Source organism: Anarrhichthys ocellatus, unplaced genomic scaffold, assembly GCF_004355925.1.
Source record: "Anarrhichthys ocellatus isolate YVR2014 unplaced genomic scaffold, GSC_Weel_1.0 scaffold30, whole genome shotgun sequence".
NCBI classification, from domain to species: domain Eukaryota; kingdom Metazoa; phylum Chordata; class Actinopteri; order Perciformes; family Anarhichadidae; genus Anarrhichthys; species Anarrhichthys ocellatus.
The window spans coordinates 3,609,692-3,625,449 of record NW_022280060.1 but is presented as its reverse complement, the minus strand read 5'-3'; the positions used below and the strand labels follow the sequence as shown (position 1 = coordinate 3,625,449).

The following is a 15,758-nucleotide window of genomic DNA, read 5'->3' as shown; positions in this document are numbered from 1 at the left end:
CCCCCCCCCCCCCCCCCCCCCCCTCCGGGTGTGAATGTGCCTCATTTAAATTGGGCGATCTTGGAACAGACTTTCTCAACAGCACCTTCCATTCATTTTCAGCCAATATAAATAGACTGCCCATAGATTTCCATATGCTTGATTCCTTTGGATGGGACTCCAGCTCTGCCTAATATCCTGTGAAGTCCAAAGCTCTGATTTCCCTTAAAAATCCATTAAAGTGGATTTTGGGCAACTTTGATCAAAAGGAAGGTTTTTACAAGTTTATTATGCCCTGCGACAGTTTGCCAACACCAACATTAAATGTGTGCTGCCAATAATGAGCTCAGTCCATTTCATCCATAGAAACAGATTGGGTCAACGCCTGACTGTCCCTCACACACCTATCCATTTCAGAGAGTTTGCTGTAGTTACATTGGTGCAGGTGTTGGTGTTGACGCAGGTGTTGCTAACATAAAAGTGATCTACATTGGTTCAAGCTTGTCCTTGTAGTCTGTGCCTTTTTATTAAGCAACCATGAAAGGATGCTTAAAAAAAAAAAGAAAGAATCTTGTTAATTCACTCTCCAACTAAGCTTGCCACTCAAGTTGTGTCTCAACATGTGTCACTTGCAGCTCTGAGACCGGCGAAGCCGAGCTGCGATTGGAAGTGCCGGATTCGATCACCACTTGGGTGACCGAAGCCGTCGGCCTGTCGGAGGAAAAGGGGCTGGGCTTAGCAAAGAAAGCGGAGCTTCGTACCTTCAAGCCCTTCTTTGTCGACTTCACCTTGCCCTCCAGCTTAATCCGAGGGGAGCAGACCAAAGTTCCCCTCACTGTCTACAACTACCTGCCGACCTGTTCAGAGGTGAGATGATGAATGAGAGAGGCAGATGTACAGGAAGCAAGTTACGTTTCCACAGTGCAGCATATGTGCAATAAGGCTCGGCAGCAGTCGCCTTCACACAGTACAAACCTAGTAGTCTTTATCTATATATTTATGAAGATGACGAGGGTACCACTTCTTTACAGGGATAAGGCTTAAAGGGCCATACTCATGCTTTAGCCCATTACCCTCAAATTGTGTGCATGTTACATGACTGTAACCATCTTCCAAAGGATGGTTTCAGAATAAGGTTTTCTGAGAGGGTATTTGAAAAGATTTAATTGGCAAAAGTCTTAAATATTTAACATCCTGTGTGGTTCTCACGCTGTAAAATAGTTTTTACCAGCTAAATATTGACGTTATCTGAAATTAATCTAATTTGATTGTTGGATGCTTTGTGCTGTACAACAGAAAAATGTGTGGTCAAACAAAAATAAAGATAGCTATATGCTGTAGAGGGAGATAAAACAAATAACAGCAACAAAAATTGTTCTTTGATATTAATGACCTGTCTCAAGCAAGTGTTAATTTTCAGCAAGTTGATTTTCGCAGTGTAATGACCTGAGTAGATAGCAGAGGCACGAAAGTCAAGTCCGTTGTTTTATACAGCCCGATATTACATAGTTGTCTCTTGAGTGCTTTACAATCCAAACAATATACCGCACACTACATCATCACTTTAAGACAAAGTGTTTGTGAAGTAAAGACTGTGGATCACAGAGAAGACACAAAGCAACTAATCTAAATACACATGATGTGCTTCATAGGCGTTGGGCTGAAACATGTGATGTCAAAACAATGTGATGAACGAGACGAGGCTTGTTATGGAATAAATGGAGGTAATACTGAGGGACTGGACATGGTTGCCAAAAGAAGCACCGGTTTGTAATGTGAAATCATTTAATTAGCCCAGAAGTACGTTGTAGCGCTGCCTTTGAACAGCCCTCTTAGTTCTGTCTTGGTCTTAAATAGGTCCGTCCTGCGCTCCACACAGATGACATCATGATGTTTGCAGATGAGCCTGTTAAATAGCCTGTGCGTGTACTGCCCTGATGTCATGTGAGATGAATATACAAACCAGAGTAGCCCCTCCTTTGATGTCCACCCCAGCAACATGTGATTCCTATATTTTCTGCTCAGTTATTTACGACTTGTGGCGTGGGGATGAAAAACAGTTAAGAGATCCCCTCTGCATTACCGAGCCCTCTGTGAAAATTGGTCGATGAGTGGAACATAATCCTTCAGGGAGCTTGAGAAGCATGAGTCAGTCAGCATGGAAAATTCGCAATGCGATTTAGAAATTCTCTCTCGCTTTCGGGGCTTTGAAGAGAACACGCTATATGAGGGAGGGGCGTGCCGGTCGAAATGATGTCATTGTAGCCCGTCAGAGGAGATCAATTGCCTCTGATTTGTCTCTTCCTGCTTCTCTCCTCTCTCAGGTTCATGTTAAAGTCTCAGTTCCGAAAGGCATAAAGTTTATTGGCCACCCTGGAAAGCACCACCTTACCAGGAAGAAGTGTGTTGCTCCTGGAGAGGCTACGCCTACATCCATTGTGTTGTCTTTCACGGAACTGGGGTCCGCAAACATCACAGGTAGTCACGTCGGTTTTATTAAGTCCATTTTACAAACCACAAGTTGCCTTTATCTGTACAGCATACAACAGCCTAACCCCTAACCCTTTGACCCTTTGACCCTTGATTCTGAAAAGGAAAAACTCCCCCTAAAATACCCTTTAATGTTGAAATCGAAAATGAATGAGGGTTCTTGATTTCTCTGCTGTATTTCATCATTTTAAATAATTTTATAGGCAGGGCTGTAGGGGTTTAACAGTATCTTGTTCCATGCACATTTTTTCATAATGTCATGACACTGCCAGTTGCCAGGCAAAGATTAGAGAGGTATTCAGGTAAGTTGGCCAGATATCAGGCATTTCCATTGGAAATACTTGAGAAATTAATTTTCTTCCCCGGCAAGCATTTTCACTGTTGGTCAGCATAATAGATAAAAAGAGTTGTCGTACTTCATTACTACACACATACTAACAAAGCACCTTTATATTTACTTAAAGACCTTAAGTTAAATTACTATAACAATGTGGGATCAACTATTCTTATATCCCACAACCCCTGTCGCATTATCAGAAAAGTGGCTCAGCCTTTGTTTTGAAGGTATGCGTCAGAGTTTTGATGCTAATGTAAACAATACAGATTAGATTGTGCTGTATCATTGAAATAGCATTACTTGAATTCTTAAGTGGCGTAGCACTTGAGAAAATATCAGCCTTTCACCAGGACGTCCGTGCCCTCAGTGTGATGCCTTTCAAAAAGGCAAGTCTTTGACTTAAGAGAGCTGTGCTGGCCAAGGGGCCGAGCTGTGTGTGATCTGGTCACCCACCCAGAGTTACAAACAGTCCCCTCCAGAACGCATGTGAGAACAAAGCAGGCCAGCAGTGGGGGAGCAACCGGAGCTGTGCTGTGACACTCAGTGGCATGTTGATGAGTTTGCAGGTCACTGGCGGTCAATGGGCCCCCCATGGCCCCACTCTTAGTCCCCTGGCCCCTTGTGTTTCCCTCTCAGTACACACACACAAAGAGACGCCACTGGCACAGGGCCACATTTCCAATGTGCTCCCCAGCAAGAGAACTGGGAGTCCTCTTACAGACATGTTTGTCCTGTGTAACGTATGTTGATGTCCACAAATGACATTAGAGATATGGTCATATCCTGCCGTTACTGATTTTTGACCTCACAAACACTTTTTGATGTTTCCAAATCTCTTGACATTTGCCAACATTGTTAGGATATATTTTTCGAATTAACCCCCGCCCAATAAAGAGTGACTTTTAAGTATAGGATGAGCCTCAATGTCTAGATTGGCAAAATTCAAAACAATATCGCCCGGTAGTGACATGTACTCTGAGAAGTACTTTGTAGTGATAATTATAAACAATTTGAGATACGAAGATACTCAAGGCAGATAGATTTGAAGGGCTTGTCTCTCTGCCCCAGGGCTCCTACTGTTAGCATTTTATTTAATAACACATAACTGAATATAGGCGGGAAACAATTACTCAAATCTTGCGACTGACTTGGGGCGATGCTCCGCGGACATACCGCACAACCAAAGGGGTGAGATTGTGCTGTTGAAATAAGGAAAGCTGATTCTGTTCTCTGCTGCCCCGATAGCTCGTGCTATTGCCTACAATGAACCAAGCTGCTGTTCAGATGGATTCCAGACAGGCAAAACAAATAACGACGTGGACGATAAAAGGACCCCCATTGGCCTGGATTATGTCCGCAGGACTGTCCATGTGGAGGTGAGAAAGTTGATGTTGATCAATGTCACTTGACAGAGAAGACTTGCTTTTATATATTTCAACAATAAGTTTGAATTGTTCTGAGATAATCTGTCCAAACGTTTTTTATTTCTTGATTCATCCCACTTTTCCTCTCCACTCTCCTTGTAGCCAGAAGGCCTTCCCAGAGAATACACCTACAGTGTCTTCTTCTGTCCCAATGGTATATATTTTTCTGATGTCATATCATTTTTAAGAATTTTTCAGGAGACCAATGGTAGATCATAGTTTACCTGCTGTATCATCTCCCTAATTACATTTCTTGCAATGACTAATTGAGTATTTCATATTTCCATTTTCAGAGAGAATCCACATTTCCACCCCCAACAAGTATGAGTATCAGTATGTGAAAAAGCCGGCCAAGATGAACCAGTTCCAAGTGGCAGTGAAGACCCACAACGATGCACACTTTGCCCTCTCTGCCAGCCCCCACGACAGTGCAGAGATGCTAGAGATCGTACTTGGGGGTAGGCAAAACACTCGCTCTTGGATCTCCTTGGGCAAGATGGGCGAGCCGCTGATCAGTGCCGCCACACCGGGCATCTTCTCCTGGGACGAGTTCCGCAGCTTCTGGATCAGCTGGAAGGGAGGCGTTGTCCAGGTAAGGAGATAAAGGAACTGTAGAGGAAAGTTAGAGGTTGGATAAATATATGTGTATTGGTTTAGTGTGATAGATTGGCAGCAATTAATCAGTTGAGCGGGTGAAATGATGAGCACATGGAATGATGTAATATCCTACACCAATATCCTTTGGTGTCACAAGTCCGGCACAAAGAGAAGAGGGTGAAAAAGACTCAGCAGGCCATGGGGTCTGTGTGTTAGGAGGACTGGCGCCACTTTTACTGGCAGGCTGTCTGGTAAGGTCACGCCTAACGGTCTGATGTCACTGAGGACTGTGATCCCCAGCCCCAGCATTAGCCTCAACCCATTCACCAAAGGCAGGAGTTAAAAGCCTGCGCAGTACAGCCCGATAGGATTCATTTATCTTCTAGGGGATGATGCCATTTTTTGGGTTGAATGAGCTGTGGGGCTCGGCCTTGCACTGTGTGGTTTAATGTGATTACGCAATGAAACTCTAGTACCAGAGAGGAAATGTGCTCTACATTGGTCCGTTTGTATGTTTGTGTTTGTGTGTGGGAGGTGAGTGAATCACACTAGCATCACCAAGACTTGGCAGAAGAACATTATTAGTGCTAAGTATGAGGGAGTCCCAAAAAAAAAAGCATCAGTTGCTTTACAAAACTGGGTTCACTGATTCGTAATGTTTTCTGGTTGACTACTATCTTTTTGTGTACCATATTTTGTGCTCCTGAAGTGTTTGCCTTCAGCCCGTCTGCATAATTCTCTCCAGGTGGGCCATGGTTTACATCCATCCAATGAATCAGTGATCCTCCAGTGGACAGGCCAATTCTCTGGACAGGTCTGACTCTTTTATTGCATTTATATACTAGTTGCAGTGATTTATCTTTACTGATAATAACAAAAATACTAATTTGTTTGTCCGTCCAGGTGCGTCACATAGGCTTCTCAACAGGTTGGGGATCAGTTGGGGAGTTTAAGATCTGGAGGAAGGAAGACTCTGATGAGAACCACAACGAGGCCTTCACTCTGGGGGTCCCTCACAACATGGTGCCTGGATCTGAGAGAGCCACCGCATTTATGATTGGTAAACTTTTTGTTAAGTGTGCATTTATATAACTTAGAATTGCGTGTGCGAAACATCTGTACCACTTTCATTATACTATCTACATCTCTAAAGCCTTAACGCACAGATCAGTAAAGCTCTACACGTGTGTTATATGTGTGTCTATGTGTACACCCGTACCAGGGGATGTGATGGGGCCAACTCTGAATAACCTGGACAAGCTGTTGCGTCTGCCCTTTGGATGTGGGGAGCAGAACATGATCCATTTTGCCCCCAACGTCTTTGTTCTCAAGTACCTGCAGAAGACCCGGCAGCTCAGCCCTGCGGTTGAGAATGAAGCAACTGATTACCTGTTGCAAGGTAAATGAACTGCAACCCTGCAAACTGCAAACCAGCACTGCAACTGCAATGCTGGTTTTCACAACATGTTGCACCCTTAAAAGGATGAGCTCCTCACTAAGCTTTAAAAATAACTATCTTTACCTCTTAGCCTATGACGTTTTGTATGAAGTTTTACATGTTTGTGTTAGGGAAACATGGGTTTGAGTTTTGTACATTTAACTATTGATTTATTGTAAATTTGATCTGTCTTTTCATCATTTTTTCTCCTGATGTACTCAGGTTTGGATAATATGTCCAGTAAAACATTTAAAATGTCAAGATGTGTATTACAGGATAGGTATCAAGAGTACCAAGAGCTCTTACTTCACACAAACTTGCCCTACTTTTGTTGGACAAACCTGAATTGGTGATTCAATATTTGATGCTGAGATGGACGACTGGTGAGATAACCGATGACATCCTTATTCCCAAAATCCCGCAAACCTACCTCAAATTAGCGAGCAGCTGTTTAAGCAGAGGAAACAAATGCATCAATCAAGCTCTTAGAGTGTATCATAAATCTTAACAATTCAAATCCCTTCTGGCTCGACTTTGAGCAAATTGACTTAATGCTGAGCAGAAGGAATTTTGTCTAATTGTTGGCAAGTTGAACACTGTTGTTAGGCTTTCTGGAAACTATTGGAGTGAAGTTTACCTTGGATAATGGTTTTTGTTTGTGGAGCTGTGGATTTCTCGACGGAGAAGCCTGGCCGGCACTGAATACTTTGGATCACGGAGTTACCCAGAGCAATCTTTTCTCCACCTCCTCTGTTTTCTCCACTTAACCCTCCTCGACCTTTTCTAGCATACCGTGTCAGGGACAGGCTATACTGCAGATGGATCTACAGTAAATGAGTTGTGACTGTGAGGAATTCTTAAAATGTGTACGGAGCCTCAGGATTCCAGAAGAATCCCGATGTGTGTAGGTTATGCATCATTGAAATTAGGAATTCAGCTGCTGGCCTGGATAAAGAACAGGACCTAACGTACTATGATTTCCACATCAATCACAAGGTTGTTGGGTTTTTGTAAACTGCATAAAATACAAAAAAGACAATTTCAAAATCAGGAAAGTACCACATGTTCAAGTGGTGCTTTTGCTTGTCTTTGCACCACCTGTAAAACACAGCCCAGAGTTCAGTCTCACCTCGCTGCTTCTCATTTTTTGCCGGAACTTCAAAGATCACACGTTGAAAGAAGAACCCCTACTTAACACCCTGACACTTTTCTAGAACACTAAATACAATTCACTATCTGTTTACTGGTCTTTGATGAACTCACCTCTTGCAGTTAGTGTACATCACAAACGTGAGGATCCCATGAAATGCTTTGCCAGCAGTTGCAGACTTTTTAAACAAAGCATCTGCAGTGGTGTATAGGAAAAAAGTATGTTAATCATTTTTGTAATTTCTTACTAATCATGAGGAACTATTCTTGCTGAAAGTTCTCTCCCACCACCTCCCCCATTCTTTATTCTTCTCCAGGCTACCAGAGACAGCTGACCTACAAACGGCAGGATGGATCCTACAGTGCCTTTGGAGAAAGGGATTCCTCTGGCAGTATGTGGTAAGTCATTGTAGGTGTAGCTGTCAAGGTTTACACAACTTATATCAGCCAATGCTTAGCTGTAGCCACATTCTTCAGCTGTAACTGGAACTTAGGTTGCTGGCCAAAGCAATGAAGTTTTTATCAGAATCTCAGTGCTCAAATTAATCTATTGCTTGTTGATGTGTTTAAATCACTGGTTAGTGTTTATTTCAGGTTTACACTCCCTGGGCTCAGGCTGGCAGGCAGAGCCATCTCATGATAGTGATACAAATAAAATTAATGCCCTCAATGGGGAGCTCCACTGCTTGCATTTTGAGGCCCACGCACAATGTGCATACCTCTGGGTGATTTATGAGCTGAGGTGGGTATTATGATATTTAATAGAGCTAACGCTGTGAAACAGCAGGTTACTTAAACGGCAGAGAATCATAAACAAACGGCATAATTGGATCCCTGAGGTAGGCAAAGCTGTCAAGATTTGTTTGCAGTTAATCAGGGTTCATACCCATGGCACTGGACTGAGTGGAAGGAGTGGACCCATGCTGCTTTGGCCCTGCAGACGAGCTATTGGAGACATTGTTATAAGTTGTCTGGAGCCACTTCGCCAAATGGCTCTCGACCTTTTTTAAATTTTTTACATGACCTAGTAAACAGAAGCGGAGCATGCCTCTTAATGACTCACTACCTGGGTGTAATTGGTAACATTAAACTGCTGTGGAAAGCTTGAACTCATCCCGGGATGACTGTGAGAGGATGTGAGGATGTAACAAGCTGCGTTTTGGAGTTTTCCTTGGCGCCCGGTGTAACAAGTGTGGGTTGTGGTGGGCACGACTTAGATGGTGAACCTTCGGTTAAGCTTCATCAGACACTTTATGAATCCATCATCGACATGTTTGCATCCAAAACAAGCCCAGCTTTCGTTTTGGTTCCAGAGTTCAAGGGTAGAGCAGTGCATTTACTGCACGCTTAAAAGCACCCGTAATGTAGTGTTTATGAATTCCAGCTTGTAAAAATGTATCTGAGTGGAAATGGACAGGATCTAATGAAAAGATTGAACATAATGACAAGGCTGGCAGTGATGGTTTGGTGTGCAGCGCTTGGCCATCTCTGGTGCCAAGGCTGTTAACACTGCACAGAGTGGGCTGAAAGTTGACTGACTTCATTTAATTCAGATGCAGGGGGACACCGACGAGGAGCGATGGGGCAGAGAGTATGTCTTCAACCCCTGGCTCCTTTTCATGCTGAGCCGAATGAAAACTACCTGCTGTCTTGTAAAAACAGAAATACAGACCAACACTGTGGTCCGGTGTGTGTTTGTGCCAACATGTATAGGTTTTTATTGCCATACTTGTGAAGACATTTCATTCACTACATTAATTCCCCAATCACGGACCCCAGCTGACTAAACATAACCTTAGTTTCAACCTTAACCTTCATGTATAAAGTCACTCCTTTGGATTTGTAATGTTCTACAATTATCACAGTACACACAGCATCTTACTGTATACCTCAAGCCTGCTGCCCTTTGAAGCCTTAACCCTCAACTCTCTCACAACCCCGATTTAAAAATACTTTTCTAACAAAGAAAGCTCAAGTGTCCATATGTTCTTCCATTTGAGATAACAGAGAAAGCTGAAGTCCCAGCTAAACAAACTCCCTCCTTCTGTAACTATTTCTAAGAGCGGGGCAGTTCTTTTTTCATTTTCTCTGACATTCCCAGTAGTTTGCTCTACGTGTTGAGGCTGGCATGGCATTTGTGTCTGCCCAAAGACTGATCTGACAGCGTTAGTAGCGTTGGGGGGCTGAATACCAGAGATTAAAAGAACTGATATACTCTGCTGTATTAACCCGATTTATATTTCCAGTCCTGTGCCAAACTGGCAAGCCAACGTTGCTGTCTTTCTTTTGCCATAGCTTGGCTATAGAGCCTTTTGTAGAGGTGTGTATTTGTAAAAAAAGAAATGAAGCCACGTATGATCACCAAATAGTAAGTCATGTAGGCTTGTCATAAAGCTATAATCCACAAACAGCCTGCAAAAGTAATCCTAGGAATTTAAAATATATACATATCCACCAACATATATTAGAGACTTGATCAGCTGCCAACAGTTTACTGGTGTCTTGATGTAATTTCCCAGTTCGGTTGCAATACTCGCAGCAGCTTCACCAGACTCAGGGCACCTACCCCTAAACCCTGTTGGTGCCATCCAGTTTAATCTCAGTTTAAGTGATCCACCTCTGGCTGCTTTCTAAAACAGCACACCAGCAACATAGTTTAAGGCCACCACACTTAAACAGGAGCGGGGAACCGATTCCCGTAGTCCAACTCATAACATTCCCCATTAAGCTTATCAACCTCGGCTTTATCATGGAGCAGCACACCCATGTATTGTCTTCTATTTGCCTTCAGATCTACCCTTTGAAGTATGAAGCTGGATAAGGGCAGCTCAGAGAGGGAATTTGGGAGTTAGGAAACAGAAGTAAGAATCAGGAACGGGGAGAATCGGGAGAGGGGGACCCCAGCCATGGGCCGCGTGGTGGAAGTGAGCATGTCTGGGGCTGCCTTCCTTCTCCAAACTAAATCATATTTACACTCTCCAGTACCTGTTTCCTGGGACCCGACTTAAAGCCAGTGACACAATATTATTTAACATTATAAAAATTCCAACAGGTTTGTGACTTCATCCCTAGTTTCGTCTCCAGGGAGGAATAACATCCAGGTTTCAGGCGGGGAAGATTTAGTGTTTCGCTTTCTGAGAGTAAAGTTCCCCTTCTCCCCTGGTGCTCTTTCTTGGATTGTGCTCTCACTTATGAGCTGTGAGCACTACAGGAAACCAGAGCGCTAGTTTGTTTATTTGCTCATTTCCATCTTGTGTGTCTTTGTTTTCATGGAAGGCAGCTTGCCTCATCCTATAAGTCAGTTGTGGTCAGGGGTGCTGTAATGGAATGTCTTGCTGTCACTGAGGAGTTGTTGGCCAAAGACTTCAGCTTTTCGACCACTGCCGGGAGGTCTGTTGTTTATGGATGAGTGTTTATTAGCTCAGCCGTGTTCCCCGGGCCCGACCTTGGCCTTTCCCCGTGGTTCCCCTGGTCCATCTCCACCGTGGCCCACTAAAAACCAGGACTCATAAACTTCCAGTTGCACTCCCAGGCCAGCCAGATTCACAACCTTCATCCCTGGGATCCGTGTTTGTGTAAGTCTTTTGGGGAAACTCCAACATACATGCAGAAAGATACTTGATTGGGGCTGTGTGAGATTTCACATTCTCAAGAGCACAGCTGCCGCATCCTGTAGTGGTGATCAAACCCCGCTGCACCATTCTGCGCCCCTCCTCGCTGCTTTTTTTTTTCCATCTCCTCAGATCCGTCTCTACATATCAGTCCTTTCTCCGTCTGTCTTTCACAAAAACATCCCTCCATCTACAGTCTGTTGACAGATTAAAGGAGTGTGACTGGTTTTGGAAACTTCTCACTCGGTTGACAAAGTGATTGCAGTCAAACTCTTCATATTTTTTGGGGGGGATTTGTCAGCACATGTTTCAAAGGATCTAAAGATATATCTCCTCTCTTATCTCCTCCCCCTCACCTGTCTTTAACGATCTCACCCCTCCACCTCCGCCTCTTTCTTCCTCTAGGTTGACAGCATTTGTGCTGAAGTCCTTTGCTCAGTCTCGGGGTTTCATCTTCATCGACCCCGAGGAGCTTCGCGCCGCCAAGTCCTGGCTCATCAAATATCAGCGAGATGACGGCTCCTTCCCCGCCATGGGACGCATCCTCAACAAAGACCTGCAGGTAGGCTTGTGTCTTGGTGGGGGTCGGGTTAAAAGCAGGAACAGCGGTGGCATTTTCAAATTCAATTCCAGCCCCGTAGCTACCACAAAATGTACATGATTTAATGGAATGAATTATTGGGAAAAAATATTCCTCAGATTTCATGGGCCTATGCGAATGTGTGCTTTTGTCCACAGGGAGGGATCCATGGGAAGATCTCCCTTACAGCGTATGTGGTAGCAGCTCTCCTGGAGACTGGGATAACCACAGAGGTAAGCAGCCCAACAAAATCACGACCACTTCTCAGTGGTGAGCTAAACAGTGTTTAATGTGACGGTACTTTAACAAGCCCCCTAAAAAAACAAGTTCATCTACAGCAGATGCAGTGGTGTAAAAATGGATTCATGTCGGTTGGTTAAACGTCTTTTAATCCAGTGCGCTACCTGTCCCACTTCGTCCTCCTACCAGGCTGCTGGGAATTTTCGTACATTTCGTGTGTGGACGTATCGCTGCATTCCTGATATTTGTGAAGATGTGCTGGCAGTCAGCCTTCTCATATTTGTCATGCCCCAGTACTGCTAATCTAATATCTAATCACGTTTTGGACCACATCAAAAGATTTGGTCTGACGGGCAGAGACAATTAAGTTCCGTGAAAGACACCTCGGTTGCATTCCTCCCTGTCTCCTTTCTGCGTTTTTTGACGTGTTGCCCTACTTATCTCCCTGTTCTTGGCTTGCTTTTTCTTTGCTCTCTCACTAATATCACTAATCACTAAATGACATGGGAAAGGGAAGAGTTACAACATAATTCTGGTGAAATCCTCCTCAGCATGTTTTGAATAAAGCTTCTGTAGCTCTGATTGTTTTTGTCTTTGCGCTCCATTTGTCCACATAGTTGACTCTTTATTCAGCATTTCCTCCTGCTGGCTCCCCTCCGTCCATCCATCCATCTGTCTGTCCTCCTCTACTATCTATCCCAGAGGGATAGAGTCTGAGAGTCTGTCCTTTTACAACTGATAAAAACTGAAAAGTTATCCTTCACATCAAAGCAGAACCTTCAACCCCCCTCTCCAATTTCACTTAATTAAAAGATGACTGCTGCAATTAGAGTGAGTGGCTCCGGAGGCCTATCATCTCAGGGATGAGAGGGAAGGTCACATCTGCATGAGATGAAAGTCAAACTCTCAACTTTGTAATGGCCAAAATGAATGTTTATTCAATAACTGCATTTGAGTAGAAGAGGCGGTTGTGAGTTTGGACAGTGCAGCCTCTGAACAGTTGAACAGAGGAGGGATGATGATGGTGACGATGGTTTGTGTGTGTCTACGTGCGTACATTTGTACGTGCTGGTGTGTGCGTGTAGAGGGCATATTTTTGACAGTTATTTTGTAGGAAATCAATGTCGTTTTAAAGATGAAAACTTCACAAACACTGAATACAAACTTTTTTTTGTCACTTTTAACTGTTCAATGTTTTATAAACTGTCCGTGGAACCACCATCATTCACAAGTGCCCTGCATTGCAAGCCTGCTCCCATCAACACCACGCTGTTCCTAAATAATGTGTTTATGGAGGCACCTCCATAATAAAGCAAAATGTAAGTTAAAAGTAGTGAGTGGTGCTGTATCACTTTAACTAAAATATACCTAAAACAGGTCACTTGACTCACACATTTATAGCTTTAAACAACCGGTTATCAACAGTTGGAGAAGAAATGTACATAAATGTTCATCTGCTTGCAAATATGCTACAAAAAAGAATAAATTCAGAACATTGTAACAAAAATGACACTTAAAAAAGTCAACCTCTGCCATCTCTTATAAGCTATTGTTCATTTGTGTTCGTCTCATGTTCCAGGATGAGAAGGTGGCAGTGGCCAAAGCCAAGGATTTCCTGGAGAGCAACACCTACTCTGCAGATGACCCGTACACCACGGCCCTGTCTGCGTACGCCATGGCTCTGCTACGCAGCCCGTACGCCCCTCTGGCCTTGCGCCGCCTCAACCACATGGCCATCACACAAGGTACTGCTTCACTGTGAGAAACACGGTCAGCAAGTCACTGATCCATCAGAACAAAATGAGAATATATTGAAATGTAAAAATATATAGTTGATGACTTTGCAACAGCGTTACTGTTACACCATTACAGGTTTACAGTTAAAGCCTCCTGCCCTAAGGCTACTTACAGAAGATATAGGACAGAAGTGACTGAAGGAAGCTGCTGCAGCAGTAGCTCAATTCACCGCTCCCTTTCCCCCTCTCTCTTATCTCAATGTTGGGTTTCCTTTGGCCATTTCACTTCTTTTCCTCTTGACTGAAACTTTCTGCAAGTTTTAGCAGATTTGACAGAGTTTAGTGGAACACAAAAAAAACAAAACACTCTTTCTTGATCACAATGAGTTTATTCCCCACGTACAATGAAGACACAGAGCTTGGTTGCATAGCTGCTGAAAGATTGAGACAATTAGGATATGGATACAATGAGTCATATGATCCAGGATGCCCTCCCTGAACTCTTTCTGTCTTTATCTCACTTTGTTTGTCTTTGTAGATGGACTCACCCACTGGAGTCTGACTGGCAGCACTATGACACATGAGGACACTTTCATGGGCTTCAGCGATGGCCTCTCTCAGTCAGGTAAACTTATTACTACCTACCTTAGACGTTAGTATTAGCTGTACCTGCAGCCTGCCGTCTCCTTGGCCAACCACACAGATCTGATATTGTCTGATTCCCCCAAATAAATCCAAATAAGCATCTAATTCTTGTTCGTTCCCAGTGGTGTCAGCAGAGGTGGAGATGACAGCATACGGTCTTCTGACCTACACCCTCCTGGGGGATGTGGCTTCTGCCCTGCCTGTGGTCAAATGGCTCTCCCAGCAGAGGAATGCCCTGGGCGGCTTCTCTTCCACACAGGTAGCCCTTTTTGTCTGGCTTCTTTTGTCCTTTGGTTCAGCATCATTCCAAGAGCTAATCAAATTAAACAGCTTTTCTCTGTTTGACAAAAACACTAATCAAAGAAATGACAATGAAAGTAACCAGAATCATTTCAGTGTACTCTTTTTTTTTTTTGATAACGCAGCAGTTAGGGTTTAAGTCAGAACTGTCTTTAGTAAAGGTGATGTCAATTTGCTGTTGCCACTAAAGCAACTATAATTTATTCATCCCAAAAAAAAAGAAATCGTTCTTCAACCCCTGTGCAGGACACGTGTGTAGCTCTGCAGGCCCTGTCAGAGTATGCCATCCTGTCCTATGTTGGAGGGGTCAACCTCACAATCTCACTGGCCTCCACCAACCTCGACTTCCAGGAGACCTTTGAACTCAACAGGGACAACCAGAAACTCCTTCAGAGTGCCAAGGTAACCACATCCATGGAAACAGTGAATTCATTTAGTTAAGGCAAGCAGGCTCCTCACTGTATTTCTTGTGCAGATGAGGCACGACAATCGATTTGCTTTGTTGCTAATTTTAGATTGTTCATCCAGGTTGAAAGCGCTTTATCAGCATTCATTAGTGGTCAACTCTACTAATGATTGCCAGCACTTCAGAGGCAGCATTAGCAAAACTCCAGCGCTGAAATGCAATGTAGAAACTTTTCCCTCTTTATTGTAGTGATTGACGAGCAACTATGTACCAGAGCCAGTCTCTGGCATTAAACATTAATCTCTCTTTCTATGTCCGGCTGTTAAGTAGCCAGGACCTTTTCACACTGCCAAACCAAACCAGGCTTGACTGCACTGGGTTTCCCAGAAGCACCTTGTTGGTCTGTTTATTTTATAACTGTGTTTTATTGGCCTGTTTGCCCATGCATTACAAATTTAACAGTGTGGGTACGCACCTCCTTGGCCAGGGCACTGTAGCATCAGGTCAGGTCAGTGGGCGTGTGCACTTGTGTGCGTGCGTGCGTGTGTTAAGTGCTCCAACAGACAGCCCGAGTGGTTCAGGTGAGAGTGCAGTACGTTCTCTCTGCCGGGCATGTTCCTCTACTGTGATTAGTGGTGTCAGCTTAATTGGGGGCAATCAAGGCTTGCTGGTTAGTAGCCAGGGAACCACTAGTGGCATTGCAGCAGCCTACAGCATTCATTCACTTGATAAATGATTCATTCACCTCTCCCTGCCCCCTCTGACTTTCTTTGTTTCTCCTCTCTCTCTCTCTCTCTCTCTCTCTCTCTCTCTCTCTCTCTCTCTC

The 15,758-nt window shown here is 43.9% G+C and overlaps 1 protein-coding gene across 1 annotated transcript in view; it reads left to right on the top strand.

Annotated features, from left to right (window-relative positions):
* Nucleotides 1-15,758, top strand: part of cpamd8 (C3 and PZP like alpha-2-macroglobulin domain containing 8) — a 38,907-nt gene that overhangs the window by 11,988 nt on the left and 11,161 nt on the right. Inside the window, exons 20-34 of the mRNA XM_031864058.1 lie at nucleotides 615-846; nucleotides 2,304-2,457; nucleotides 4,052-4,182; nucleotides 4,333-4,384; nucleotides 4,524-4,822; nucleotides 5,573-5,641; nucleotides 5,731-5,887; nucleotides 6,050-6,226; nucleotides 7,732-7,813; nucleotides 11,431-11,587; nucleotides 11,764-11,838; nucleotides 13,425-13,590; nucleotides 14,120-14,206; nucleotides 14,349-14,485; nucleotides 14,773-14,928. Of these exons, the coding sequence (XP_031719918.1) occupies nucleotides 615-846; nucleotides 2,304-2,457; nucleotides 4,052-4,182; nucleotides 4,333-4,384; nucleotides 4,524-4,822; nucleotides 5,573-5,641; nucleotides 5,731-5,887; nucleotides 6,050-6,226; nucleotides 7,732-7,813; nucleotides 11,431-11,587; nucleotides 11,764-11,838; nucleotides 13,425-13,590; nucleotides 14,120-14,206; nucleotides 14,349-14,485; nucleotides 14,773-14,928 (2,131 nt within the window). The remainder of the gene's footprint in view (nucleotides 1-614; nucleotides 847-2,303; nucleotides 2,458-4,051; nucleotides 4,183-4,332; nucleotides 4,385-4,523; nucleotides 4,823-5,572; nucleotides 5,642-5,730; nucleotides 5,888-6,049; nucleotides 6,227-7,731; nucleotides 7,814-11,430; nucleotides 11,588-11,763; nucleotides 11,839-13,424; nucleotides 13,591-14,119; nucleotides 14,207-14,348; nucleotides 14,486-14,772; nucleotides 14,929-15,758) is intronic.